At 38.0% G+C, this 22,328-nt stretch overlaps 1 protein-coding gene across 1 annotated transcript in view; it reads left to right on the top strand.

Annotated features, from left to right (window-relative positions):
- The window catches only part of THSD7B (thrombospondin type 1 domain containing 7B), a 786,243-nt gene that overhangs the window by 214,363 nt on the left and 549,552 nt on the right, over positions 1-22,328 (top strand). The window contains exons 3-4 of the mRNA XM_068543998.1: positions 584-832; positions 13,530-13,699. Of these exons, the coding sequence (XP_068400099.1) occupies positions 584-832; positions 13,530-13,699 (419 nt within the window). The remainder of the gene's footprint in view (positions 1-583; positions 833-13,529; positions 13,700-22,328) is intronic.

Below are 22,328 nucleotides of genomic sequence, written 5' to 3'. Positions count from 1 at the left end.
CAGTATGGAGAAACATAATATCACATTTATTTATTTTTTAATTGCTCAGTATTTAGAAGAATGGACAGAATAATACCCAAAGCTTACATTTACCTTTCTTCGACCTTAGACAAATGATTTAGCCTTCCTGACCTTAAGTATTGTCATCTACAAATGGACATAATAATATGTATACTCACGAGACTGTTGTAAGAAAGTGCCTGTGAAGTACAGGACCGTGTGTGACATCTAGGAACCACTGAACGAAAGGTAACTATAGGCTGTATCAGAGGTGAAAGCACATGAGAAGAACCTCCACTATTTCTGATGATGCTTTGGACAAGGTACAATGTGGACTCACCTTACACATGTGTCTTGCGAGAGTGAAATAACTTCACAGTTTCAGATGAAATAGAGCGTTCATTCTTAGAATGTATGTCCTTCAATATTTTATCATGATTCCTCTAACATTTAAAAAAAATTCTCCTACTTGAACGCTATCCCAGATTTCAGGTTTTTTCTTTTCATCCAGAATAGGCACTTCATAATGTTGGTTGTACCCATTTAGTCTACGGCCTACTGTTTTCTGTTTCTATTCCTTCAGCCTTTGCACGCAAGATTCCTTGCCTGTGACCATCCAGTCCTGCATCATGCCGAAAGACTGCGAAACCACCGAGTGGTCCTCCTGGAGCCCCTGCTCCAAGACGTGCCGTTCAGGGAGCCTCTCGCCAGGATTTAGGAGCAGGAGCCGGAACGTGAAGCACGTTGCTGTTGGAGGTGGAGAGGATTGCCCTGAACTTCTCGAGAAAGAAGCCTGCATCGTTGAAGGAGAACTTTTGCACTCATGTCCCAGGTATTGTGTATTCTTTGGCATGAGTGTTCAGTTGTTTATATAATCTCATTTTATGTGGTATAGAGATGTTAACAATAACTGTAGCTGTGACTTATTACTCAGTGCAGAGTTTCATATTAGGCAGTAAAGCCTAGGGAGGTAAGAGCATGGGCTGTGTTGATTGCCTGGGCTCCAGTCCTATTTCTAATTATGTGATTGTTATGACTTTCTAATTTATGTGAATTTTGGAAGTGACTTAAATCTAGTGCCTCAGTTTACTTTTCTACTAGCAGTACTTACTTCATCCAGCACCTGGCACATCATAAATGCTTAATAACCATTAGTTATCATTACCTGACATGTCACACCTAATTTTTATGACAACCTAAGAAGCCATTCATGAGCATCTTCATTTTGCAAGTAAGGCCATTGATGCTCAGAGAGATTAAATAACTTCAGAGGTTACATAGTTAATGAGTTGACAGCAGCCTGATTCTAAGGGTGCTATTTCTCTGAAAGTCACTGCTGCTCTGGGCATTGTTTCTATTTCAGAGTTCCTAGGGAACCAGAGAAGGTTGAGAAAAGGGTTGACATAAATTAGTAGCTAAATTTAATATCTTGATATTGGTTATATTTTGCCTGATTGTGTAGCCCTTGGTGAAGACCTCCAGTGCATTTTCCTCTGGTTGTTGGCTTACAGTGGGCTCAGTCTGATAATGACAGAAATCACTGGGGCTGGCTGTTTAGAAGTCTGTTGGGGATGAATTTGTAATAATTCCTGCTGGACAGCTGCCCTGAACTATATCTTAAATCTGTAGCTATTTTAGATAGAACTTTTCTATAGTTTCTTCTAGTCTCTGAGATTTGAGATCACTCCCTCGGTGAAAAATAAAATAAGGCAAAAAATAACTTCTTGTAGAAATTAATCATCTGGGGATATGTGAAGGGTAAGTGGCTTACAAACTCAGCTGGTGTTGTTGATGGGCCTGGTTATTCCTTAAACCTGAAATAAAGCATGTATGGGCGGGGCAGAGGTTGAGGTTGGGGGTGGATATAGAGGAGCAAATTCCTGTTTACACATTCATAGTCAGTCACTTCCTCCACCTCACCATTGAAATCAGGGTCGATTCAACATACTCCTTACATATTGATTGTTCATTTTTTACGAAAATGACTCCTTAGATTTACATCATTTCTTGCCTTAAACGCGGAGAAAGCAGATGTAGTTCATGATCCTTGACAGATTAAACTGTTGTCACAGAATCCTCCCTAATTGTATTGAGTTTGTGTCCAATCTTTCAAGACACTAATTTGGGGCAAAACATGGGATTGGAAAGAAAACCTGAGGTCTCTGTCCCTTTTGAACTTGGATAGGCTTTGGGTTAGAATTGCATCGCCATCACACTTAAAGTGTGTGTCCTTGGACAAGCTATACAACTTCTCTAAGACATTTCCCTCTTCAATAAAAGTGCCTAATTATACTGCCTGTGTTGAAGGTTGAACAGCTACAGACTAGCACTGTCCGTCCCAGTGCTCAGCACATGAGACACTACACGAATACTGACTCTTATTGTTGCTCTTTGCAGGTGGGTTTTGGTTTCATTTCTTCCAGCGAGAGAATCTCTCCCTTCCTTGGAAGGCATACTGTAGTAATTTAATGGAGTAGAAAGTTATTTCTTCTGGGTGATTTGGAGACTTTGTTTTCCCTGTGGAGGCCTTATTTAGGAGGGTTCTCAATGTTAGGCTGCTAGGAATAGAATCTGGGTTTAATGATGACCTTGACCTTGGCACCTTTTTTTACTTCATTCCTTTCACAGAATGGCGTGACCTCTTCCTGATATTTTTAACAGTTTTTTGATTTATAGACATCCCCCTATTTTTTTTTCTTCTCTTTTCTTTGTTAATAACTATTATGATTCTCTTGGAATCATCAGTGGTGCCTCCTTGATGATGTTGAGAAAGTTGAGTTGGATAACCTTTTGTTAAAGAATGACTACCTTTTATTGAGCGTCTACTGTTGGCCAATTACTATATCAGAGATTTTATAAAGATTATTTAGAATAACATAGAATGTATTATCCAAATAGAACATTTTTGAGAGTAAAAGGGTTGTAAATCGGTACTGTTCAGATTGAAATTGAAGTCCATTTGACTTCAAGGTCAGTGCTCTTTCCAATACATCACACTGACCCTAATGATAATCATAGTGAAGACACACACCCAGATAAGGGTATAGACACACATATACATGTATTCATATGTATCATTTTTTTCCAACAAAATACCATGGAATGGTAATACTTCAAGATGTACCCAAGATTAATTTCTGTATTGAGTTTCATTTGATTGAACCTTAACATCTGAAAACAGGGCCTGACAAAGTTCATTGGAGATGAACCTGGGCCTCTAGTTCTGCTGTTTGGAAATGTTACTGAGTATGACATTTTCTAAAAACCTTCTCAAATAGTGAATTTGTAGGAAATAGGAGTCTTCGAAAATTCACTGAATACCAACCAGTGTTTCCTAGGGAGAATGATGTGTTAACTAATGATTCCACTTTGTGGTGGAAAAGAGCCTGTATAAATAATAGCAACAAAATTAACATTGGCTGACATTCTTATTTGTGTGAAATCCAAGCTGTGGCTTCTACCACAGGAAAGCATAAAGGCCGTGTGCTAACTTTTGTTTCTACTTGGACACCAGTGATTAAAATTCATTGTGAACAAGGGAAATGGAAACAAAAATCTCTTAGGGAACAAAAATGTCCATTTTTCCTTTCCCAGAATTCATGAGCACTTCATATGCATCAAGCAATTTAATTCACCATCCTTCTCCCCAGCAGGGAAATGTCCTCTCTTAGAATGCGGTTTGGCTTTTACCCTTCCACCATATTTGCTATAGGAGATGTGTTCCTTTTCTCAATAAATATACTCTGGGGCCTTCCCTGGTGGCGCAGTGGTTGAGAGTCTGCCTGCCAATGCAGGGGACACGGGTTCGAGCCCTGGTCTGGGAAGATCCCACATGCCACGGAGCAACTAGGCCCGTGAGCCACAATTACTGAGCCTGCACGTCTGGAGCCTGTGCTTCTCAACAAGAGAGGCCGCGATAGTGAGAGGCCCACGCACCGCGATGAAGAATGGCCCCCACTTGCCGCAACTGGAGAAAGCCCTCGCACAGAAACGAAGACCCAACAGGGCCATAAGTAAATAAGTAAATAAATTTTTAAACAAACAAACAAACAAACAAACATACTCTGAGCTCTTCCTATGTGCCAAGCAGTACGTTAAGTGTTTCCGATACCTCAGAGAACACATTAGACAAAGTTCCCTCCCCCTTGTGGGACCTAAATTTTAGTGAAGATATACCAAATAAATAAAGTAAATAAAATAAACTCTACACTTTGTGTACAAGATATGGAAAAAATGAAGCATTGAAGCAGGGTAAAGACAGAGGCTTCTGGGGTGCTGTGATGGGGGGTCAGCTCAGGTTACAGAATTAAAGAGAGCGTCCTTAGAGAAGCCTCATTTGAACTAGCAGGATCTGGGGGGAGGACTTGAAGGAAGTGAGGAAATCAGCCTTTCAGGTAATTAGAGGAAGAATATTCCGAGAAGAGATAAGCTAGAGATGTGCTCTGGTTCCTGCATGTTCATAATGCTCACAGCGGTTTTTAGTTGCATAGCTTGGGGGCTACTCATCTCACCAGCTGGACTCCACTGCTCAGCATTTTCACTATGAACACTATGTGTGCCAATCCCTAAGGCATGATTCTGTGAAAGGAATTGTGACCATGAGGAGCCCCTTCTCGAAGAGCTCCCTGAGACTGAACACTTCAGAAGCTCCTCAGGGCAGCTAGCATAAGTTAACCTAAAGGGAGCCAGAGGCCAGGCTATGTTAAGCTAACTTGGGAAATTTTAGAACTACAGTTGATCCTTGAACAGCAGGGGTTTGAACTGCACAGGTACTCTTAGAGGCGGATAGTTTTGAATAGTAAATGCTACAGCACCACATGATCTGAGGTTGGTTGAATCCATAGATGCAGAACCATGGATGCAAAGGGTGACTATCAGTTATAGCAGATTTTCTGAATGCATGGAAGATTATCACCCCTAACCCCACATTGTTCAAGGGTCAACTGTATAAGGGAGTTAGCATTGTGTAGCCATAAGTTCGTCTCAAAAGTATGCTATTTTTGACCAAGATATACATAGACTCCATGAAACCCCTTTCTTCAGTGTTATACAGTCTACTTGAAATTTTGTGCTCCCCCCCTCTAACAAAACACTAAGAACTCACGCTGTACATTGTGGGGTTGGGATAGAAATGAGAGAGATGGGACAAATCTGCTTGTCACTGGCTACCTTTTCTCTTGGTGTGTTTATCTCTTATCATTGTCATCATGGCTTTGGGCATTATGTTACTCTCTGCCTCAAAACACTGAAAGGTATGTGTTTTATAAGATGCCTTGGCACTTGGGTTCTTTCTTTTGTCCTAATTAACATCTAAAGTATTAGATCCTACATCTCAACTAAGAGGGAGGTGAAAAGCATTCTAAGACCATAAATGATAAGGTGGCCCTGTTCACTGGATAGCATAAGGAAAGGCAGAGGACACAGATAGCTGAGACATAACCTGATGCTGGAACAGCTACGACTCCAGATCCTTCGTGCTTAAGCAGAGAGCCTGTTTTGGCTGAAGACACTGTAACACACAAGAATACTGAAAAATGTCAACATCTTTCTTGGAAGCGACACCTCAGATGACCTACCTGCAACTTCCACCACCTCACCAGGAGGCTTTCACACCAAAATGGCTGTTCTACTTCTTAAATGATCATTTAGAGTTTAAAATTGAATATAAGACAGTGCTGTTATAAAGGCCAACATAGAGTAAAACTTTAAAGACGATCTCAAGGCAGAAGCTGCGCGGCTGATAGTATTACATAGACTGTGTGATATTACTGTACAGAAAAGCCAATTTCCTAAACATTGCTTCAGCACTCCAGTCTGACACTGAATAGATGGGGTCTCATAATTTGTCCCTCCTTACCTCTGGTATGTATGAGTTTATTATGGGTGAACTAGAGATTCTCCGCAAAAAGTCTGTCTGTGCAGACTCATACCGAGAGATCTATCTGGGTCTCCTGCATCCCACTTCGATGTGCTTCTAAAACAGCCCCCTGTGACCAGCCTGTTTTTTCCTACCGTCTCTTTAAGGCACTGAACCCGATTTTAGATTTTCTAAAATCTAAAATTTTCTCAAGTTTTCCTTGAGAAAACTCTGGGGATTAGTTGATGGATTTTTTAGATGAGTGTTGAAGCCAGGAATGGTGCCAGCAGAAGGGATGGTGAGTAAAACTTGGCTTGGTAGTTGGCTTCCTCTGCCCACTGGAACGAAGTGAGTGCTGGAACAGGGTTGACATGTCTTGAAGAGATGTTTGTTCAACACCTGCTTCAGACTGTCACTGTGCTAACTGCTGGAGAATTCAGGAAATTTTAGTCTGTGTTCACTTAGTTTATTCATCTTCAGAATCCTGTGTAATATACTCATTAAAAACTAGAGCATCTTGAACCTGATAACCATGTTCTTTAAGAGTATTTCATAGTTAGTAATGTTCCCGCACATCATTCCAAACATATGTATCTGGATTTTTTGTTAATGCATTTTTCTCCTCTACTTTAGAGCGAGTAGCACCTATAGAAGTGCCTGGCTCAGAGTAAATGCTCCGCAGACAATGGATGAATCATTAACTGTGGGGCAGATCCAGAGCAATATTGTGCACAGGGTACTTTATTCCAGGCTGATACTTATTATATGATGTGTGTGAAGGATTCAAAGTCATTTCTTACAAAGAGCATCTAAAATTGGCATCATCAAGGAGATTACATAAGGATGCCTACCCAGGGAAGAAATAAACACACAGAGCTTGATGTGACTTGGTCCCCAATGGCTGCCTTGCTTTTGCTAAGTGTGTCTGGTTTTCCAGATAAGAAGTTTCTGTCTTCATTGGTTATAAGAGTAGCTTCGAGAAGGGTTAGTAATGAGATCAATCTGAATATGTAAGTTTGCCTTCTGGAAAAGAATGGCACACACGTCACCTACCATCTCTAATGTATCTTTTCAGTTGATTGTCTACCACAGCACCTAACACCCTGCGCATAATAGAAGCTCAATAAATGGTTGTTAAATGAATTAATGGGTTCTTTAAGGAAGTTTTTTTTTAAATTGTTTTAATTAAGCAGCTCTTTGCAGGACTTGAGGAGTAAAGGAGTCATGACCTGGAGCCCTCAGGAGAATCTGTTTCAGGAAAGTAATGACAGTTTCAAAGAATCTGTAAATTGTTTCAGCAGAAGGAGACTGATGCCTTTTTACTGAGTCCAGCTTTTACTGGTGCATATTGTTTCATGAGTTCCCGTTGTGCCACTTTCAGCTCTCCTGGATGGAAGATTTGTTCCCCTGTTAGTGTAAGAAAGTTAACGTACTACTAAGTGCTGTGCGTAGTGATAGAAATCTATTAATAATACATATGTGGAGTTTGGCTAGCAAAGCCATCTGCCAAAGAGCAAAGAGCTTTGCACTTCAGAGTAGCTTTCCATAATCAATAGTCCCACTCTATTCAATAAAAGATTACTAGAGCGTAAGATGTATAAAGCTTGATTGTCTCCCTTTATTTTGGTCATCTGTTCAGCAAAAAATGACAAGTTCATTCTTTTCTAAATGAATTTACAACTTTAAAAGGACAACAGATATTATCATAAATTAGTCTTGCTGCAGTACACTGATTTTTAACATACGTGCATTTAATTTGAATACCTTGCACTAGGGTTTCAATTCCAAGAGTGTTTGCAAATCTATATGTGCTTAGTCAAAACAGGACCATTCACTAATGCAATTATTCTTTCAGTCTGTCATCATTAAATCACTTAAGATTCTATTCCATGTTGTTTTGCTTTAAATCTAAGCCCTTAGAAGAAGGAGAAAAGAAATGCACATTTTGTAAGCAATTCTAAGTGTCCTGAAAGTGACAAAGCATGCATTCTAAAGGGCAGGGGTTGCTATAAAACTCTGATGGTCCTGCCATCCTACTGCTATTAGCATCACTTTATGTCACCTTAGTAGGATGGAAGTCTTTTAAAAATAGTCACTAAAAGTGCCTACTTTTCTAATTTTGGCTTTGCTAATTTAGGATATCTCTATTCCTTGCTTCAGAACAATGCATTCATCCCTTATTCCTTCGCCCTCCCCCCGTCAATTTGGAGAATGGTTTGAGTACAGGATTCCTTGGGTTAGACAACATCACTCTCAGGAAGACAAGCTGGCTACCTGGGCGATTGAATTTCTGGCCCTCGAGTAGCTTTTCCTAATCCAGAATTTGTCTCCTCTATCTCTTCATGAGAATATGTATTCCCACCATTAGAAATTTCTTTCTTTGGCTTAATCTTGGTTTCTTCTTTTAAACTGAGTATACCTTTTTAGCATGATAAAATATTTAATATTAACTTTTAATATGTATCTTGTGAATACATTTATTGATCATTTCCTAAGAATAGACTTAAATTATGGGGTACATATGAAGAAATCGGGAAATGAGTTCCAGGTGTGGGAGAAAGCTTCAGAAAGCAGATTCTAGAAGGTAAATGAAGAAAAACTGAATTTCACAGTTATAATACATGGTTGCCCTGATGTCTGAGTTCTTGTCCCCTTTCCTGGGCTGTCTCAGGTAAGAATTCAGTGCCAAGCAATTGTGCTGCTAGTACTTGGGACAAAAGCAATTTGGAATCATTCTTCACTTCTCTCTTTATCTCCCATCCACATCTAATCCATTAGAAGGCTGTCTCCACCTTCACAGTGTATCCAGAATCTGACCACTTCTCATCACATTCACTGTGACTGCCCCAGTTAAAGCCCTACCATCATGTCTCCTGGACTGGCAAAGGCCTCCAAATTTGTCTCCCTTCTTCCACTTCCTTATAGTCTATTCTTTAATCAGTGGCCAGGATGATCCTTAAAAATTTAAATCTCATCATGATACGATTGCCTTCTTCAAAACTTGGCAGTGATTTCCTAGCACATTTGGAGTTACACTCACAGCCCTTGCTCAGCCCACCAGGCTCTCTGTAGCCTGGACCCTGACTGTCTCTCACTCCCTCTCCCTCCTGCCTTGAGCTGCCTATCCCAACCACACTGGCCCCTGTGCTTTCCTAGAAAGTGCCAAGCACTGTCCTTCCCTGGGACCTTTGAACATGCTCTTCTTTCTGCCTAGAATTCTCCTTGTCCACCTTTTCTTATGCCCACCGTTTCATTTTATTCCGGATTCTGAAGACTTTCCTGGTCATGGCACTGAACTAGCTCTCCTCCTCCATCTCTCTCTGATGGACATGTTACTGATGCCGTGTTATGTATTGGTTCATTTCTGTCTGTCTGCCCCACTAGAAGGTCATCTTCCCAAGGTCAGGGGCTTTGTCCTGCTCACTGCTATGCATTTCTATTGTCAGAAATCATACCTGGCACACAGTTGGAGCTCAAGAACTAGTTCTTGAAAGAAAGGAGGAATGAACACATGGTTGAGTAAATGATTTGCTTACTCTTGGGCAGGCTTATTTTTGTTCCTAGGGAACTAGGGAGTCCTGCTTTTTAGTTCCTTCTGCCATCCATCTCTCATACATACCTTTACTTTAACTGAGATATTCTTTCACAAGTTGTTTCCCCTGTGTATTCAGTATATGAGTGGCTGACAGTATTCTCTCTCAATAATGGTGGGGACATTGGAGTCATTTTTACATGAACAGATGATGGCAGGTTTACCTAACATTCACAGTGACCAGGGAGCAAAATGGAGAATTTGACTTCAAGGCTTTGAAAAAGCATTACTCTTCAAAAAAAAGTGTCATTGCACCATTTGGTGGAAATTTGAATTTTTACAATTAGAGATTCCTTTATTTGGCTTATATTTTGTTTCTCTTTTTAACTTGTACTTATCTCCTGAAAGTGCTAAAATCTGACCCTATGTGACCACAGCATTCGAATTATAAAGTGATTGGCTGTATGATATTCTCAAACTGTCTTTGTGTTTGAGACTGGAAGGAATATTATACTGGCAGTGTAAAATATTACTGGTCAGTTGTCAGTGACAGTATCATTGTCATCAACTGATGATATTTTTTTACTTCAGCCCAGAAAGCAATTCCTCAGACCAAGACCAACATTTATTTGTCCTCATCATGGCTGGGCAGCCATGCTCTACGGACTTGCTTTTTATATCCGCAGACCAAGTTTCATGAGTTTACCATTCACCGTTTTAATCTACCAGAGAATCATTTCATTAAGAAGATGTGCTTTAGAATCAGATATACTTGTCTTTGCATCCTGCTCTTTCACTTACTTAATCATGTGACCTTGGAAAATGTCTTATTCTTTATGCCAGTTCTCCCATCTGTAAAAGAGGAAATGATACTTTTTTCATAGGCTTGTTGGGAGGATTACATGAAGTCATGCACCTAGATTTGTTAGTGCGGTGCCTGGTACTGAGTAAGCATGCAGAACATTTTGGATGTTATTATTACTTGGGGGATTTGTCATGATACCCTAGAAGCCTGAATAAATGAGTGCTTTGTCTATCCTGTTCAGCTGGGGTGTGTGACAAGACAAAGGGATCCTAGGTCACGTTCATAAGGGGCTATGAGAATCAACTAATTGTTTTCATGTCATGGCTGTTTACTTGAGGCATTTCTACAATTGGTTTCAAAATGCTGCTCACCCACAAAAGGCAGGACGCTGGCCTTTGAAATGCCCACTGTTTCTCTCCTAAGTAGAAGGACAAAGTGAGGCTGGGTTGAAAGGCATCAGAGTTGGGAGAGCGAGGGTGGAAAGGCCTGATCTTTGACGTGGACTTAGCCATTAAAGAGAATGGCCCCGCCAGTCAGGAAGCCAAGTTGTCCGGAGGCTGGGGGACTATCCCTGTAACAACTACTAAAGGAGATAGCAAGCAACGTTTAGCTGAGCGGTCTCCTTTGATTTCTTATTCTGTCAGATACTAGAGACACTTTCCCAGGTTGGTGGAATTCAGACTGTTCAGTTTTCTTGGCTTCTGGGTGATTTGTGATTAAACATAGACAGTGCATTTGAAAAAAATAAAGAAAAAAAAGGCAGACTATGAAAGGACCTGCATTTTAAAAAGGAATTTAGAAGCCATCCACGGGTGTGTTTTTTCCTTTGCCTCTTTCTGGGTTGGTATTTTCTCTGAGGTAGTAAACAATAGCAGTAGTGAAAAATGTCTTCTGTATCTTTAGAGAATTCGTTGTTTGCCAATGAATAGAATTTGGGTGTTTTTGGTTAGTAAGCTACCAACAGGGTTTTTGTTCTATATAAGACTATCTATCTATCTACCTATCTATCTATCTATCTATCTATCTCTCTCTCTCTCTCTCTCTCTATATATATATATATATAGTCATTAAATTTTCCTTTTCATTTTTCTCCATAATGACTTCCAAAATTCCTCCATTGCTAATTCTTATAGGGTCATGATAAATTAATTGAAAAAGCAATTTATACAGCATGGCCCATTCCTTTCAAACAAGTGAACAAATTACTGTGTCTTGCTACAATTCTAAACTCTGTAAATTTCTTTAATGCTCTTTGCTGAACTTTGGTTCTTGGAAGTTAGATCATGGCATTCCTGGATCCTCAATATTAGGACTTTGGATGAAATCAATTAAGTTCTTATAAGTACAGTGTTAGGGGTGTGTGTGTGTGTGTGTGTTTTCTGTGTCAGCAGGGGACAAAAGGCAGGTGTAGCAGGACACAAGAAAAAAGGGAATTAACATTTATTGAACATTTATTATACTCCTTGATTCACATTTGGTATTATTATCCCTATTTTACAAAATAGAACTCAGTGAAAGTCACATGACTAGTAAGTGGCAAGGCTCAGATTCAAACCAGGTCGGTTTGACTCGAAAGCATGCTTGCTGTCTATACCGCACTGCCCCTTTTTGCCTACCTTATGTGCTCACTGTATCACAGGAGCCTTGGAGTCAGGGCTATATCTGACCTCCTTAATAGACAGAGAGCTCTTCTTTTACGGAATCATTGGAGGAAGAGGGTTTGAAATGAGAATGTGATAACCATCCAATAACCCACCCCTACCTCACTGTGCCTTGCCCTGGAGTCCAGAGACAAGAGAGCTACCTGTACCCTGAGACTCAGAGATACAAGAGACAAGCCTTCTGCCTGGGTCACCATGAAGCCAAGGGTGACAACTCTGTCAGTGAGGAGAAGGGGCTTTGGAGCATCACCTCTGGAGAAGGACCATCTCTGGGAAGACCTGGACTTTTCTCGATCTCATGCCCAGGAATTAGAAACATATTATTGTCTATATTCCCCTAGTAATAAACGGGACCTGAACTCTACATTTCAGACTCTTGCCCAGCCCGGTGACTGATTTTTCACTTGGAAAACGCTGTGAAGATCAAGTAGTGAGGCAGAGGGAGAAGAATTGTTACAACAAACCCCACAGGATTGTCCAAATTCTTTTTCTACAGTGGGCTTTTCACAAGACTGATGATCCTCAGCTTTCAAGCTTTTTAGAATTATGACACTCATCGTGAGAGGCTTTGCTCACTCTTAGGTTTCTTAGAGATTTGCTTCCTGATTTTGATGTCTGTTACTTGATTTCATTTTTACTCTGGTTTCTGTAAGGCCAGGGCCTTGGTGACACATGTTTACTTTTATTGCTACTTTTTCTTTTAAACAATCACATAACTGAGAAAACTTTCCTTAAATCTGAAATGGGACAGCGGATATGAGAATGTTCTTAGGTTTGGTTTACTGTTCAGAAGCTAATGAGTCTTCTGGTATTTATGGGAATGCTGTAGGGTTATGTTAATGCTGTGGGCTTGAAGAATGCTGTAATAAGCCACAAAAGGAAATTCTGTCTGAAATCATTCTCCAGGTATGAGTGTAGGTTGTTATGGTTGTTGTGTTTTCTGTAAGTTATGTACAAACTTCGCTGTGTTTTTTCCTTCTATTTGTGTGTGTGCATGTGTGTGTCTATCAGTGTGTATCTCAACCAGTTGTAAACCAGGGAGACATATTCTAAGTCAGTATAACCATGGCATGTCTGTATATGTAAAAAAAAAAGTACTTGTCAATTAAATATAGTGGCACATTGTGAACTCATTTTTAATATGTATACCTTTATCTTAGTGGAGTCAAACTGATAGAAATACCTATATCAAGAAAGTTGAAATATTGGAGGTAATCTCTGTCCGTTTAAACTAATATGTTCAGACATTCATACACCGGCCTACTAATTAAAAAAAAGGCCAACTTTCACACAAAGTCATCTAGAGGTTTGTAGAATGAAACCCCGTGACAAGTTTACCTGCTATGAATTAGGCTCATTTGGTTTCCAGCTCCTTCCCTTGATTCTGTACTCTCTTAGAGCTTTAAGGCTGAGATATATCTACTGTTTATCCATATTTCCTTCCTTCACTCCTCTGGGCCTGTGCTATAAGCAAGATAGGCTGCTGTGATTTTTCTGTAGGAAATAAAAGGGATTTAGTATTCAAAGCTGGTAAACGTCTTTATCCATAGACAGAGATTTGGTACTAGAAAGAGAGATGATTACGTACATTTGATGTCAATGACTTAAGTTTCCTGTAGAATTTTGTATTTTCCTTACTTCTTCTTCTTCTTTTAAACAAATCAAACCAAACAGGTATTCCTGGAGGACCTCTGAATGGAAAGAATGCCAAGTCTCTCTCCTCCTCGAGCAGCAGGACCCCCACTGGCATGTGACAGGACCCGTTTGTGGAGGTGGGATCCAGACCCGGGAGGTGTACTGTGCCCAGAGCACACCAGCATCCACGGCACAGAGGGCCAAGGAAGGTAGGCAGCCAGTTCTGGGGACAGATTCTGCTGCTGATTGGAAGGGAAATCAACACCAACACCATCTTCTCATATTCTCCTTGATATAATGGACCATCAGCATTCACAAATTTAATGTTTTGTTGACTCTTTACAAGCCATCCTTAAGTTCTGTTACTTGAAGTAGTTTGGAATAGTCAAAATAGTACTGCTAATAATATCAGTCTCAAAAGATCGTTGTGAAAATTAAATGAGAAAATATACCTAAGATCTGTAGTAGAAATGACTGCTACAGGCTAAGGGGCTGGTACGCTGGAGTGAGTCAGGTGGCGAAGAGTTAGTAGCATTCTTTTTTTTCTATAAGAGAAGTTTTTTGTGAATTTGTGAGTGTGGAAAATTCTACAGACATATCACTTTCAGATATCAAGGATGCATTCATTTATGGCCAGGTTTTAAATAATATGAGACTAAGAAGGAGGAAAAGGAGGAGGAAAAACAACTTTCTCCATGGTATGCACTCTATTAGGCTTGTATAATACAATCCATTTGTTTCAGAGTTTAGGATAGTGATAACATATAAGGACTGAAAAACTGGCCCAGATTTATTTAAGTCAATGGATTGAAAAGCTAAGAGTGTGCAGTAATGCTTCCACTCTAGAAAAATATATGGCCTGTTCCAGGCACATTGGGGAACCCAACAGTGCCCTCTGTAGAAGTGGTCAAGGTGAGAGTGTTTCCTTGAGTGTGCATGTACATTCTCTGCTGTAGGACTTGGTTAGAGAGAGAAGATGTGAGATTTCTTATTGTGGAAATAAATCCATTTCATCCTGTAAAGCTTTTCATACCAGGTGCCTTTTTTGTGTGTGTGACATGGCCTCTCATCATTTCAGAGGCCATGACCATAGCCTTGGATGATTCAGCTCATGACTCATAGAAGGATCATCTTTACAGACACCTTAGCATTTGCTTCAACAATTGAAGTTACAGTGTCAAATTTATAGGGCTAGAGTTATTTAAAAATTAGTAGTTAAATTTTCTTCCTTCTCTAATGTCACCTTTGGAAAGTGACAATTTACACACTTTCTCTTCCAGCATACAACATGCCTGTGCTTACTCCTCTGAATTTGGAACAACGAATTTAGATAAAAAGCTTCAGATTATTCTTTCAGACCTTGGTGATCTTTCTATTCTACTTTCTCCTTCTTCCCTTTTACTGTTGTCTACAGTACTAGGATCTTCAAGGGTCAACACATATATAAGAATTTTGTAGAATTGATATATTATGATCTATTTTCAGCTTCAACATTTAATCTTCTATCGACATCTTCATCTTCCTAAAGTTTCTTTAGTAAAAATAGCTTTCTTATCGATCACCTATTTCTTAAGTTTCTTCAACCTTAATCTTTCCAGCTTTCTTAATGGAAACATGCTGGGCAGGAAGTTTGTAATTAGGAGGAAAGTGGAAGGATGGTGTTCTAACATTGGAAGTCGTATGCTACATGTTGGGGGATGTTAAATAGAGGAGGGGTGTTAAGTGCAGATTTAGCAGCCTATTAAGCCCTGGTATAGTGTGCTTCAAGCATCTAAAAAAGAGGAAAAAAATCTTAGGCCAAGGCATACTTCCAAATTAATACTTTGGTTCACATGGAAACAGAAAGCCCTTAGAAAGCCTAAGCCTGGTAACCCAGTTCTCGGGGGGGGGGGCACTTAGATGTGGGGACAAGATACATACACATGGATGTATATAATGAAACAATGTACTCTTGTAGAAATTTGAATACAGTAGTCAAACTATTGCTGCATTGGAAAATACAGAACAGCCACATTGCGTTAAAGGCATGGTAAAGATTACTACTTATCTTTGTAATCATTACAAAGGTTTGATTTTGCTCTTGTTTGGAAGTGAACCAGAAAAGTTATTTAGCCATTACTTTACTTTCTTATAAATGCTTTAATTTCCTGCTGTTATTATTTATGGATATACCTTGACAAATCTGGCAACATGAAAATTTCTTCTTGGCTCAAGTCAAATTGTTCAAGAGAACAATTGAATTGCAATTATAAGGGGCCAAAGAGTGTTTACCCAATTAAAGAGGCAGAGTTTAAATATTTCTAACCTTTCTGCTAATGCAGTAACAAAGGCCAAAATTGATGACATCTTTTGCATTTCAGTTTTTATAAAGATCTGCTTTTTTGTTTTGGGTTTTTTAAATTATTATGTTAGATTTGGAAGGGAGAGGGGATTTTAATAGCATTGATTTTGGAAACTCTTTTCTCAGTCATAATTGACTTTTCTACAAGATTAAGTGTTCCTTTGGCTCCAGGATACTCTGTTCACTCTCTGAAGTGGAATTGCTTGACTTTTCTTCCTTGAAACTCCCACCATCCACTGTGAATTAATTATTCTGCATTCCAAGAACCTCATCTTAGAGGAACCCACAACCTTAGGGAAAAAATAAGGTTCATTTCCATGGATCTCTCATGAAATAAAATGTAATAGAATATCTAGATACCAGAATAAAAACAACAACAACAACAAAACAGAAAAGAGTGCTAGTTCTCTCCCAAGGGCCTCAGAGTCTCCTGCTGGATGCTGAGGCTGAATTGGGACTTCCGTGCAGTTCTGTTGCCAACTTATTCTTGTTGATAGCCAGTTCTCCATTTGACCTCAATTCAGGGTGTTTGTCGGAATAGTATAATTACACCTATGGCATATTTACCTGGTTCTGCTGTTCATTGTCCATGTGGTGTTTTAACTGCAGCCAAAATAATGCTATAATCATCAATGTGAGAAGTGTTACTAGTAATAGTAGACAGGCCAATAGATTGTGAATGAAAATGTAGCAGAGTATTTATGATTTTGTTTACCGGTTATTGTTGTAGAGAGAATTGTATTTCTCTTTTATAGTTCAGAAGCACCAGCAGGAATGATGCTCACCTATAAATCTAAAAGCTTGGATTTGGTGAGACCATTTTCTTCTTGCCCTTTTGTCAGGTGAAATTAAAACCACTCAGCCTGCATTCAAGGGATATTTCTCAGATGGTAAAACATTGAAAGAAGGGATGCACTTTCAAAAATCTAATAAAGACAGGGAAAAATTTATTCCATTCATGACAGTGTGGCCTAGAGATTGGCATATCAACAAATGTGGAATGAAATGGCTTAGAGATGCAGTGTATTTATAAGGTGAAGAAAACAAAACAAAACAAAAACCTAAAAACTAAATAAAAAATTGAGAAAAGATATTGGTGTGGTGGCAGTTAAACACCATGTTTTAAATTCAGTATTTGGCATTGAATGGACACAGCTACTTTAGAATGCACACAATTTAGCTTTGAATTGTTAATTGTGTTAGTTAACCACTCCATACCAGTAAGATAGTTCTTGAAAGTCCTATGTCTCTATAATGCTGGGCCCAGAGTTGGCATTAAGACAGTACATGATAAGATAAGGGAACATGTCCTAGTTTTAAATATGTTGGTTTGGTGAGTAAAAAGTGGGTGACCATCACACATGCCTTTTTTTTTTTCAAAAATAATTTGTTATGTGCTAGCTATACTTTAGGGTCTGTCCTAGACACTGGAATTGTAAAGATGCCTCACAGTTGTACTAACAATTATGCTATAATGTCTTAGGTAATGTATCTTCAGTAGTGTCTTACATTTTATATATATGCATGTATATATATGTATGTTTGTAATATATAGGCCATATATATATGTATAACATAGTTAAAACCATTTAATGATGCCTGAGAGTAATCTTCATAATGGAGATAATGCTTCAAGAGAGTTTGGAGGATCAACATGAAAGCATGTTCTAAGTGGAGACAGGGAGAACATATGGAAATAAACGGAGATGTTTATATTCAGTGGTGGCATGTGAAGTGGTAAGAGAGGAGCACAGGAAATAAGGAAGTTAAATAACATTTAAAAACTAGTCTCTAAGAAGGAAATAAGGAAGTTAAATAACATTTAAAAACTAGTCTCTAAGAAGGAAATAAGGAAGTTAAATAACATTTAAAAGCTAATCTCTAAGAAGGATGTTACATAATGATTAAAGGATCAATCCAAGAAGAATATGTAACAATTATAAATGTATATGCAGGCAACATAGGACCACCTGAATACATAAAGCAAACATTAACAGACATAAAGGGAGAAATTGACAGTAACACAATAACAGTAAGGGACTTAAACATCCCAATTAGATCAATGGACAGATCATCCAGACAGAAAATCAGTAAGGAAACACAGGCCTTAAATAACACATTAGACCAATGGACTTACTAGTTATTAATAGATATACACAGCATTCAATCCAAAAGCAGCAGAATAAACATTCTTTTCAAGTGCACATGGAGCACTTGCCAGGATAGATCACATGCTAGGCCATAAAACAAGTCTCATTAAATTAAAGAACATTGAAAGCACATCAAGCATCTTTTCTGACTGCAAAGCTATGACTCTATAAATCACCAACAAGAAAAAAAATTCAAAAAACATAAACACATGGAAGCTAAACAATATGCTACTAAACAGCCACTGAAGTAATCAAAGAAGAAATTAAAAGTACCTGGAAACAAATGAAAACAAACAAACAAACAAACAAAAAATCCAATGACCCAAAATCTGTGGGACACAGCAAAAGCAGTTCTTAGAGGGAAGTTTGTGACAATACAAGCCTACCTCAGGAAATAAAAATCTCAAATGAACAACCTAACCTTATACCTAAAAGAACTAGAAAAAGAAGGAAAAACAAAACCCAAAGTTAGTAGCAGGAGAGAAATTATAAATATCAGAACAGAAATAAATGAAATAGAGACTAAAAAAAGAACAATATAAAGATAAATGAAACTAAGAGCTGGTTCTTTGAAAAGATAAACAAAATTGATAAACCCTTATCCAGCTTTATCAAGACAAAAAAGGAGATGACCCAAATCAATAAATCAAAAAGGAAAAAGGAAAAAATGAAACTGACACCACAGGAATACAAAAGATCATAAGTGATTACTCTGAACAACTATGTCAATAAAATAGACAACCTAGAAGAAGTGGACAAATCCCTAGAAATGTACAATCCCCCAAGACTGAACCAGGAAGAAATAGAAAATATGAACAGATCAATTACCAGTAATGAAATTGAATCAGTAATTTAAAAAAATCCCTACAAACAAAAGTCCAGGACCAGATGGCTTCACAGGTATATTCTGCCAAACACTTAGAGAAGAGTTAACACTCATCCTTCTCAAAATACTCTAAAAAATTCAGAAGGAAGTAATGCTTCTGAACTCATTCTGTGAGACCAACATCACCCTGATACCAAAACCAAAGACACTACAAAGAAAAAAAAAAAATTATGGGCCAGTATACTGATGAACATAGATGCACATATCCTCAACAAAATTTTAGCAGTTCAAATTCAACAATACATTAACCACATTTGTGTTTCAATATCCACAAATCAATTAATGTGATAAACTACATTAATAGCTCAAAGAATAAAAATCAAGATTATCTCAATAGATGCAGAAAAAGCTTTTGAAAAAATTCAGCATCCATTTATGATAAAAATTCTCCACAAAGTAGATACAGAAGGAGCATAATAAAGGCCATATATGATAAGCCCACAGCTAACATCATGCTCAGTGGTATGAAAGCATTTCATCTAAGATCAGGAACAAGACAAAGATGCCCACTCTCAACAGTTTTGTTCAACATAATATTTGAAGTCCTAGCCACAGCAATCAGACAAGCAAAAGGAATAAAAGGAATCCAAATTGGAAAGGAAGAAGTAAACCTATAACTGTTTGCAGTTGATGTGATATTATACATAGAAAATCCTAAGGATAACTTTAAAAAAATCTCTGGAGTTCATCAATGAGTTCAGTAAATTTGTAGTATTCAAAATTAATATACAGAAATCTGTTGCATTTCTATAACCTAACAACAAACTATTGGAAAGAGAAATTAACCAAATAACCCCATTTACGATCACATCAAAAATAATAAAATACCTAGGAATAAACCTAACTAAGGAGGTAAAAGAACTGTACTCGCAAAATTATAAGACACTAATGAAAGAAACTGAAGACCACACAAACAGATGGAAAGATGCTTTGTGCTCATGGATTGGAAGAATTAATATTGTTAAAATGACCATACTACTCAAGGCAATCTACACATTCAGTGCAATCCCTATTAAAATACTAGTGACATTTTTCACAGAGGTAGAACAAATAATTTAAAAATTTACATGGAAACACAAAAGAATAGCCAAATAATCTTAAGAACGAAGAACAGAACTGGAGATATCACACTCCCTGAATTCAGACTACAAAGATACAGTCATCAAAACATAGTATTGGCACAGAAACAGACACATAGATCAATGGAACAGAATTGAGAGCCCAGAAGTAAACCCACACACTTATGGTAAATTAATCTACGACAAAGGAGGCAAGAATATACATTGGAGAAATGTCAATATCTTCAACAAGTGGTGCTGGGAAAACTGGACAGCTACATATAAAAGAATGAAATTAGAACATTCTCTAACACCATATTTAAAAATAAACCCAAAAGGGATTAAAGACCTAAATGTAAGACTGGAAACCATAAAACTCTTAGAAGAAAATATAGGCAGAACACTCTTTGACATAAATCATAGCAATATTTTTTTGGGGTCTGTCTTCTAAGGCAAAAAATTAAAAAAAGCAAAAATAAACAAATGGGATCTAATTAAAAGCTTTTGCACAGCAAAGGAAACCATCAATGAAACAAAAAGACAGTGTACTGAATGGGAGAAAATATCTGCAAATGATGTGACCAGTAAGGGGTTAATACCCAAAATATACAAACAACTCATACAACACAGTATCAAAAAAACAAACAACCCAGCTGAAAAGTCAGAAGATCTGAATAGACGTTTCTCAAAGAAGACATACAGATGGCCAACAGGCACATGGAAAGATGCTCAACATCATTAATCATCAGAGAAATGCAAATCAAAGCCACAATGAGATATCACCTCATACCTGTCAGAATGAACATAGTCAAAAAGACCACAAATAACAAATATTGACTAGGATGTAGAGAAAAGGGGACCCTCGTACACTCTTGGTGGGAATGTAAATTGGTGCAGCCTCCGTGGAAAACAGTATTGAGGTTTCTCAAAAAAATAAAAATAGAACTACCATATGATCCAGCAATTTCACTCCTGGGTATATATCTGAAGAAAACAAAAACACTAATTCGAAAACATACATGCATTCCAATGTTCATAGTGCAGTATTTATAATAGTCAATGTATGGAAGCAACCAAAACATCCATCAATTAAATGAGTGGATAAAGAATATGTGATATGTACATATATACAATGGAATACTACTCAGCCTTAAAAAAGAACGAAATTTTTCCATTTGCAACAACACAGATGGATTTGGAGGGTATTATGCTTAGTGAAATAAGTCAGACAGAGAAAGACAAATACTGCATGATGTTATATGTGGAATCTAAACTATAAAACAAATGGATGAATATAACAAAACATAAACAGACTCACAGATACAGAGAACAAACTAGTGTTTAACAGTGGGGAGAGAGTAAGGGGGAGGGGCAGTATAGGGGTAAAAGATTAAAAAGTACAAATGTCAGTGTGCTAAGAGAATTCTCGTGAATGGTCATGTCCTATTTGCAAACTTATTTTGCAAAATCTTATACAAGAACTTTTTGAGATGTGAAGTAAACTAATTTACCTTATGAACAGATGAACAGATTTCTTAAAGGGCGATTGAAGGAGGTATTCCACCATCATGTGAGGGTCTAGAAATGTCCTTTACCTGTCTTTAGAAATTGGTTTAAAAGTCAATAAGCTCATTTGGGTGTGAGAATAAAGTGTCAGGAAACAACATGCTTAGAAATTCCCTTAGCATCAACACTTAGAGGAGAAATGAGACTGCTTCATTGGGGTTACAGCATTTTCTCTTGTTTTATAGTAACAGAGAATCACAGCTAACTGGATGAAGTAATCTTTGCTAATTAATAGCAGGATATTGGATGGCAGTTCACATGAGACCAAGAGATAGAAGACTATTGGCCTGTAATATTTCTACCTTGGAAACATACTCAATTATTAGGAATATATAGAGTATATACGAATATAGTTCAAACATTCTCTCCAAAAGTGTGAAAGCTGATAAAAGTTTAAAAGGAAAGGAACATTAAATACTTAGAGGGAATTAGGTCACCTGGTGTCTAAACTGAGATTAGTTTCTAGTGGTTCTGTTTTATTGCATTTGTGTCTCAGTTTAGTGATTTTTTAAATCAAGTGTAACAGACTTATCTTAGTATGATATAGCAAATGTTTACTGAATTACTGTACTTAGTGAAAATATTGAGGAGTGCCTACTTTAAGCATTCATTAGATTATCAGCCTGTTCTTGACATAAAGTTTTTTTTTTTTAGTTTATTTATCTCAGGGTTTAATTCACATGATTGAAATAAGAGCGGGAGAGAGCTTCCCTTGACAAATGATAGAGGCAGGATATTTGAGGAGAAAGTCTACCATTGGTAGAAGTTACTCCTTGGGGGGAAGAATAAGCTTGTGGAAAAATGGGCCTTTTTTACAACATGTGAGCCCTGCTTAAT

The sequence above is a fragment of the Eschrichtius robustus genome, chromosome 5 (genome assembly GCF_028021215.1).
Source record: "Eschrichtius robustus isolate mEscRob2 chromosome 5, mEscRob2.pri, whole genome shotgun sequence".
Taxonomy (NCBI): Eukaryota; Metazoa; Chordata; class Mammalia; order Artiodactyla; family Eschrichtiidae; genus Eschrichtius; species Eschrichtius robustus.
The sequence above is the reverse complement of the archived record's forward strand: the minus strand, read 5'-3'. Positions and strand labels throughout refer to the sequence as shown.